Below are 8845 nucleotides of genomic sequence, written 5' to 3'. Positions count from 1 at the left end.
CACTGACACTTTAATGATAGTCGATGGTCTTTTCTTTGTTTATTTGACAAATGTTCTCATATTTGTTATTATTGTTACTTTGTTGTCTTTATACTGTCTTTTTTCTATTTTTTCATTTATTTTTCTCTTGCTAAAAGTGCGGCTGCAAATTTCAATACAGAGGAGTCCAAGTCTAAGCACGCACGCACACACACACAGAGACAGAGAGATACAGAGAGCCAGAGACTCCATGGATACACACAGTATCACATGTGTAGCCTTTGTAGCAAGATTTCACACAATTTTTCTAAGTGTCAGAGGGTGCGGTGTCCCCGGCGGCCACCAGAGGGACGGCAACATCAGAGCTGCTCTCTGTAGCAAAGGACGTGTACATATGTGTAACTGCTCGTAGCAAGGGCCTGCAGGATAGAGGGTTGAAGCAGAAGTGCACCCCGGGGGCACTTTTTCTCTGGCCTGTAACTTTTGACGTGAAGGTGCCAGAGGCGAGGCAGTTAGACGCACCCCCCCAAAAGCACTTACTGGCTTTCCAGTGGTGCTGAGCACAAGTCTGTGCGGGTTACGGTTAGGGCTAGGAGAGGGTTGTTTTAGCCAGTTTGCACCCATTTGCATCTTTTTGGGCCTTATGGAGCAGGCTGAGAGCCCTGGAGGTCAGAGGTCAGACTCAGAGCCAGTTACTGGGCCTCAGCAGGGAGCATGTGGGTGCTGGAGGGTGTTATCCCAGCCTCAGTCCTGGTTATTGGGGCTTAGAGTGGAGGCCTGTAGCCATGGAGGTCAAAGGTCAGACCCAGAGCCAGTTACTGGGCCTAGGGAGGGAGTGTGTGTGAGTGAGTGAGAGACACACACACACACACACACACACACACACACACACACACACACACACAATACATACATGCATACATACATACATACATACATACATGCAAACATACAGTACACATACATAGATACACACAGTACACATACACACATACACACACACAGTACACATACACACAGTACACATACACACATACACACACACAGTACACATACACACACACACAGTACACATACATACACACAGTAGACATACACACAGTACACACACAGACATACATACATGCACACCTGGACTTCAATTCACACCTGGTCCCTTTATCACTTCAGTACTGGACTCAACACTGACACTTTAATGATAGTCGATGGTCTTTTCTTTGTTTATTTGACAAATGTTCTCATATTTGTTATTATTGTTATTTTGTTGTCTTTATACTGTCTTTTTTCTATTTTTTCATTTCTTTTTCTCTTGCTAAAAGTGCTGCTGGAAATTTCAATACCGAGAAGTCCAAGTCTAAGCACGCACGCACGCACGCACGCGCGCGCGCACACACACACACACACACACACACACACACACACACACACACACACACACAAGTTATTTTAAAAGAAGACAATTTAAAAAAGTGGATCTGTTTTCCAAGACATTACAACAAAAGAGACAGCAACTTCCGTTTTGATGCTTTTAATTTGATATCCAAAGGAAGTCACATGTCAATTTCATGACAGGAAGTTGACACAGTTGTTTATCTTCCGTCAGCGGCGCCGGTGGAGTTGTAGCTAACGGAGGAATATATCCGCCCAGTGCGTTGTTGGAAAGGAGTGACAGTCAAAGGCAAAAGAAGACAGAGAGGGGTGAGTCAAGTGTGTTTGCAGAAACGACTTTGTGGTGGCAGTTGTTGCGTGCTCTAGCCGTGGCAAGGTGTGCTCGTGTGGGCAGAGTGGCTGGCTGCGAGCACCTGGAAACGCGAGTAGCCTACAATGAATCCATGTACGTTGCATCGCTGTGGTCTGTGTTGCAGACCAGCTAAAAGCGTGTGTTAGAAGGTATCGGTCTGAGGCTATGTTCTGACTACAGACACGCACACACACAGAGAGAGGGACACGCACACACACAGAGAGAGAGACGCACTGAATTCATATCTTACTAATGAGTCAGAATCTTATTAACCTGGAGTCCCAGTTTCTGTCATAATAATCATATATGTTATGTTTTAGGCCTGTTGGCAGAAATCCATTTAAAATGTAGCCTTTGCCATATAAAGACATGTCCTCCATGTCCACTGAAGTTCCTCAGTGTCTCTCTAGTAACATTTTTGTGCTCCAGGTAGCTTTCGCAAGGCTACTTTTACTTTTATACTTTAAGTAAATTTCCAAGCCTGTACTTTGTTACTTTTACTTGAGTAAAGAAGTTTAATCAGTACTTCCACTTTTACCAGAGTATTCTTTAACACAAGTATCTGTACTTGTAACCCTAACCCTTTCCGTACTTAAGTAGAAGTACAGATACTTGTGTTAAAGAATACTCTGGTAAAAGTGGAAGTACTGATTAAATGCTCCCGGGGGCATTGCTGTTATAGCCCGGTTGGGTTTAGGAAACTGCCTGGCAACGTCTCCTAGCACATCTGTCATTGCGAAGCCAGCCTGGCAATGAATATAAATAAATATGAAGGTGGGCCTCCTGAATAATGCAATTTTAATGAACTGGTAAAGCAGTCAGAGTTGTCTCAATGCACTTCATTTATTGTTACAATTTCAAAGAAATACAATTTTTATTTTCTATTTTTAATTCATGTTTTTAAGGGTGCCAGCCCTCAACATTCTTTCTTTGCCCCCTGCAGCACCTTTATCCTGGCTGCACGTGGGAGTGGTCACGCAGCTGGCCCAAGAGGTGCAATCAGTGTGAGCCACAGGAAGTCAGAGGGAGGAGAGCGACATGAGGCAGCAGCTGCGTTTCACAGAGGAGATCTCGATCTTCGAGGTGAGGAACAACCCAAATCCCTTCTTTCTTTTAACCCGCAGGTACTGAATTTATAGTTTTGTGTCGACGTTATTTCAGTCAATTCAGAAATCGAGTGCTTTTGCAAGTCCCTGTGCGTTTTCATGACGTTTTTGGTCTGTTAGGGTGGCGGTTAACACATGGCTCGAAATTGAGGTAGTCAATTGTTTAAGAAGTCGTGTGTGGGTCGTTTGCATGTCATTTAACACACTAACGCAAGATGAGAAGCACCTGCTTGGTCTGTACGTCATCTGAATTAAATGATGGTACTGAGATGTATCAATTTAACTTGGCCTAATTTGATGTGAGCCAGTCAATCCATAGATCAAAAAACAACAACAACAACAACAACAACGTTCTGTTGTGCTGTTTGTTTCCATGTGCAGAGAGCAGGTCAGGAGAGGATGGAGGGCGAGGAGGCTCCAAGCCACAGGCCCAGACTGGGCCCAGAACTGAGCTGGACGTACTCTACAAGCTGTCCCACAGACGGTAAGGGTGTTATCCAATTGATCCATGGGCATCGGTGTATTTCTGCATCATCAGAACTAATTCTTGGCTTAAATGTGGGTCTGAAATTCCTCTGGATTTTTAGGCTAACTGGAGCTCAGACGACAGTTTCAAACGTCTCGTTCTACTCTCTGCTCTGTGTTTTCTCCCTGATGTGTTTCACCTGTTGTTAGGAGGAGGAGGAGCAGGAGGAGAGGGTTAGGGGTTAGGGTCAGGGGGGTTAGGGTTAGGGGTTAGGGTTAGGGGTTAGGGTCAGGGGTTAGGGTCAGGGGTTAGGGTCGGAGGGTTAGGGTCAGGGGTTAGGGTCAGGGGGGTTAGGGTTAGGGGTTAGGGTCAGGGGTTAGGGTCAGGGGTTAGGGTCAGGGGGATTAGGGTCAGGGGTTAGGGTCGGAGGGTTAGGGTCAGGGGTTAGGGTCAGGGGGGTTAGGGTTAGGGGTTAGGTGTTAGGGGTTAGGGTCAGGGGTTAGGGTCAGGGGTTAGGGTCAGGGGTTAGGGTCAGGGGGATTAGGGTCAGGGGTTAGGGTCGGAGGGTTAGGGTCAGGGGTTAGGGTCAGGGGGGTTAGGGTTAGGGGTTAGGTGTTAGGGGTTAGGGTCAGGGGTTAGGGTCAGGGGGGTTAGGGTCAGGGGTTAGGGTCGGAGGGTTAGGGTCAGGGGTTAGGGTCAGGGGGGTTAGGGTTAGGGTTAGGGGTTAGGGTCAGGGGTTAGGGTCAGGGGTTAGGGTCGGAGGGTTAGGGTCAGGGGTTAGGGTCAGGGGGGTTAGGGTCAGGGGTTAGGGTCGGGGGTTAGGGTTAGGGTTAGGGTTAGGATAAGGGGTTGAAGCAGAAGTGCACCCGGGGGCACTTTTTCTCTGGCCTGTAACTTTTGACGTGGAGGTGCCAGAGGCGAGGCAGTTAGACGCACCCCCCCAAAAGCACTTACTGGCTTTCCAGTGGTGCCGAGCACAAGTCTGTGCGGGTTACGGTTAGGGCCAGGAGAGGGTTGTTTTAGCCAGTTTGCACCCATTTGCATCTTTTTGGGCCTTATGGAGCAGGCTGAGAGCCCTGGAGGTCAGAGGCCAGACTCAGAGCCAGTTGCTGGGCCTCAGCAGGGAGCATGTGGGTGCTGGAGGGTGTTATCCCAGCCTCAGTCCTGGTTATTGGGGCTTAGAGTGGAGGCCTGTAGCCATGGAGGTCAAAGGTCAGACCCAGAGCCAGTTACTGGGCCTAGGGAGGGAGTGTGTGTGAGTGAGTGAGAGACACACACACACACACACACACACACCCACACACACACACACACACAATACATACATGCATACATACATACATACATGCAAACATACAGTACGCATACATAGATACACACAGTACACATACACACATACACACACACAGTACACATACACACACACAGTACACATACATACACACAGTAGACATACACACAGTACACACACAGACATACATACATGCACACCTGGACTTCAATTCACACCTGGTCCCTTTTATCACTTCAGTACTGGACTCAACACTGACACTTTAATGATAGTCGATGGTCTTTTCTTTGTTTATTTGACAAATGTTCTCATATTTGTTATTATTGTTACTTTGTTGTCTTTATACTGTCTTTTTTCTATTTTTTCATTTATTTTTCTCTTGCTAAAAGTGCGGCTGCAAATTTCAATACAGAGGAGTCCAAGTCTAAGCACGCACGCACACACACACAGAGACAGAGAGATACAGAGAGCCAGAGACTCCATGGATACACACAGTATCACATGTGTAGCCTTTGTAGCAAGATTTCACACAATTTTTCTAAGTGTCAGAGGGTGCGGTGTCCCCGGCGGCCACCAGAGGGACGGCAACATCAGAGCTGCTCTCTGTAGCAAAGGACGTGTACATATGTGTAACTGCTCGTAGCAAGGGCCTGCAGGATAGAGGGTTGAAGCAGAAGTGCACCCCGGGGGCACTTTTTCTCTGGCCTGTAACTTTTGACGTGAAGGTGCCAGAGGCGAGGCAGTTAGACGCACCCCCCAAAAGCACTTACTGGCTTTCCAGTGGTGCCGAGCACAAGTCTGTGCGGGTTACGGTTAGGGCTAGGAGAGGGTTGTTTTAGCCAGTTTGCACCCATTTGCATCTTTTTGGGCCTTATGGAGCAGGCTGAGTGCCCTGGAGGTCAGAGGTCAGACTCAGAGCCAGTTACTGGGCCTCAGCAGGGAGCATGTGGGTGCTGGAGGGTGTTATCCCAGCCTCAGTCCTGGTTATTGGGGCTTAGAGTGGAGGCCTGTAGCCATGGAGGTCAAAGGTCAGACCCAGAGCCAGTTACTGGGGCTAGGGAGGGAGTGTGTGTGAGTGAGTGAGACACACACACACACACACACACACACACACACACACAATACATGCATGCATGCATGCATGCATACATACATACATACATGCAAACATACAGTACACATACATAGATACACACAGTACACATACACACATACACACACAGTACACATACACACACACAGTACACATACATACACACAGTAGACATACACACAGTACACACACAGACATACATACATGCACACCTGGACTTCAATTCACACCTGGTCACTTTATCACTTCAGTACTGGACTCAACACTGACACTTTAATGATAGTTGATGGTCTTTTCTTTGTTTATTTGACAAATGTTCTTATATTTGTTATTATTGTTATTTTGTTGTCTTTATACTGTCTTTTTTCTATTTTTTCATTTCTTTTTCTCTTGCTAAAAGTGCTGCTGGAAATTTCAATACAAAGAAGTCCAAGTCTAAGCACGCACGCACACGCGCGCACACACACACACACACACTCACATTTTCATGACGTTTTTGGTCTGTTAGGGTGGCGGTTAACACATGGCTCGAAATTGAGGTAGTCAATTGTTTAAGAAGTCGTGTGTGGGTCGTTTGCATGTCATTTAACACACTAACGCAAGATGAGAAGCACCTGCTTGGTCTGTACGTCATCTGAATTAAATGATGTACTGAGATGTATCAATTTAACTTGGCCTAATTTGATGTGAGCCAGTCAATCCATAGATCAAAAAACAACAACAACAACAACAACGTTCTGTTGTGCTGTTTGTTTCCATGTGCAGAGAGCAGGTCAGGAGAGGATGGAGGGCGAGGAGGCTCCAAGCCACAGGCCCAGACTGGGCCCAGAACTGAGCTGGACGTACTCTACAAGCTGTCCCACAGACGGTAAGGGTGTTATCCAATTGATCCATGGGCATCGGTGTATTTCTGCATCATCAGAACTAATTCTTGGCTTAAATGTGGGTCTGAAATTCCTCTGGATTTTTAGGCTAACTGGAGCTCAGACGACAGTTTCAAACGTCTCGTTCTACTCTCTGCTCTGTGTTTTCTCCCTGATGTGTTTCACCTGTTGTTAGGAGGAGGAGGAGCAGGAGGAGGGGAAAAAGACGCCGACGCCGTACTAGGGGAACAGGAGGAGGAGGAGGAGGAGGAGGAGGAGGAGGAGAGAGGAGGAAGAGGGGCTCCTTCAGACAGACCCAGAGAACCAAAAGTGAGTCATTTTCAGTTCATTCGCACCTTTTCATTTTCCTTGTTAAATGGTTGAAAAAAACCTTGATCTTTTCCAACTATGGGGTGGAGTCCGTCATCCGTTTCTTCACTCTACACATGGGTGGTACTCGCCTGATTTAGCGTTAGTCATCTGGTTAAGTTTGAAGCTGATTGGAGCGCAAAATGACACTTCCTAGCATTAAAGAGTTCCACACCTGCAACCCGGGTCTCTTTGCATTGAAATAAATATGAAGGTGGGCCTCCTGCAATTGTAATAAACTGGTAAAGTACTTTTAAATAAATGCGTTTGGACTACATCATTAAATTCTCTCCTATTTGTCGATGAATTTAACGTTCTTCTTTTCTTCTTGGGGAGAAAGGTGGCAGATTGAGACGATGTCGGCCCGGCGCCTCGCCAATTCTCTGCCCCGCACCGGACGCAGACTTCACCCCCGTGGCCTCAGACAACACCAAAGCTCTCCTGAGCTGGAGGTGTACACATAGCACGGCAGGCCCTGGATGGCAACATCCTTGCAGAGGCTCCCAAAGGAGATGGAGGGAGGTTTGCTCCTCAACACGCTGACCTTCATGTCCTGCGTGGCCTTTATCCAGAATGGAGCCTACGTAGACCATGTGCATCTTCAAAATCTTTGCCACCAAATGGGCCTTGCCGCAGGCCAGACTGCAGCAGCTGCTGATCCCGGGGAAACTCACCCTGGACAAAGTGAAGAATGAGGATTTGGAGGCTGCGTCAGACTGTCCCCTACAAGGTTTGTTTTGATATGTTCATGTGGTTCTTTGTTTCTTTTTGGTGGTTGCTTTTTCCCAAGCACTGTCTGTTTTTTTTTTATAAAGGCGCTGTGCAAATGAAGCTTTTCAAATTACTATTGCCACAATAACAATGGCTATTGCTATTACTTATCGTCATTGTTCTATTTGTATAAGTTGCAGAATCAAGCTGCCCTCATCCCGTCCCTGCCACCGCCACCCACCAAATTGGAGGACTTTGGCCAGCCCCAGGAAGAGCGGTCTGTTGGAAGAAGATATGGGTCTGTTGGAGGCGTTGGATCTGTCGGTGAAAGTGGAAGAGAAGGGTCTGTCAGACGAAAGTGAAGGATCTTATGGTTTGCCAGCTTACCAAGTGCAGGCTAAAGAAACTGTTCAACTGAAAAAAGATGCACGTTTTATTTGAATTAGAGTGACACTGAATGACCAAAGTAAATGTTAAATGTAAGAAAGTAAGTGTATAATGCAATATGTTATAACATAATAGTTTATATAATGGTATATAATAGTTGTTATTGCATGCTGGATGCTTGGAGTTGCGATTTTCCCTCCCGTTGTCCTCAGTCCCTGGAAACTGAGCATTGCACTGACGAGCTTTGTTCTGTAACTGTCTTTGTGAATGTTTTAATGTGCCCACATGAACGCAGTCAGACTGATAGCTAGTGGGATTGCTGCGCTAGGTCCTGTCTAGACTCAGAGTCTACGGAAGGCTTTTCAAAGCTGAGCTGAAGTCGGAGGCAAGCACAGCTTGCTTAGGTCTGTAGCTCTCCACCCACATCACAGATCTGATCCCCCTCTGCATAGGTAATGCCTATAATAATGATTGTTAGTATTGTTGTTGTTATTATTAGGTCAAAGTCATGTTCTTGTCTGTAGACACTTATTTTGAGAAAAGTATGTGTTTGCATTGGTGTGTAGCTCTATTTGAATGTGTTTTATTCAATAAAGCTGTTGCTGAAAAAACACATTTTCATCATTTCTTGGCACGCACTCATTTCTCGTCTGGTTTTATATATTGTCATATGTTCAGCACTAATGAAGCCCCAGTGCTAAGAGTAATAAGCCACGTCTACTTTGAATACAGAGACAAGATTAGGCCGTACTGAATTCAAACATATTCAACATTTTATTAGTTTTTAATGTTCCCTCCTCCCTGCTTCAGTCCCATTGTTGGCTGTGGGAATAGTGGAT

General features: G+C 46.3%; 1 protein-coding gene across 2 annotated transcripts; it reads left to right on the top strand.

Annotated features, from left to right (window-relative positions):
- Positions 1–1439: 1439 nt before the first annotated feature.
- Positions 1440–8568, top strand: LOC116677248 (eukaryotic translation initiation factor 3 subunit A-like). Of its 2 annotated transcripts, XR_004328950.1 has the most exons (7): positions 1440–1677; positions 2664–2803; positions 3208–3310; positions 6442–6544; positions 6736–6869; positions 7249–7638; positions 7814–8568. XR_004328950.1 is itself a non-coding variant. In XM_032507852.1 (6 exons), the coding sequence occupies exons 2-6, from the start codon at positions 2759–2761 to the stop codon at positions 7370–7372; spliced, it is 513 nt and encodes a 170-aa protein (XP_032363743.1). In that variant the 5' UTR covers positions 1440–1677; positions 2664–2758; the 3' UTR covers positions 7373–7610. The 2 variants fall into 2 exon arrangements, 1 of the variants encoding a protein (XP_032363743.1); XM_032507852.1 differs by lacking the exon at positions 7814–8568 and having other exon boundaries at positions 7245–7610.
- Positions 8569–8845: the final 277 nt, after the last annotated feature.

The sequence above is a fragment of the Etheostoma spectabile genome, unplaced genomic scaffold (genome assembly GCF_008692095.1).
Source record: "Etheostoma spectabile isolate EspeVRDwgs_2016 unplaced genomic scaffold, UIUC_Espe_1.0 scaffold00004645, whole genome shotgun sequence".
Lineage (NCBI taxonomy): Eukaryota > Metazoa > Chordata > Actinopteri > Perciformes > Percidae > Etheostoma > Etheostoma spectabile.
Note: the sequence above shows the minus strand (reverse complement) of the source record. Positions and strands in the feature narration are given on the sequence as shown.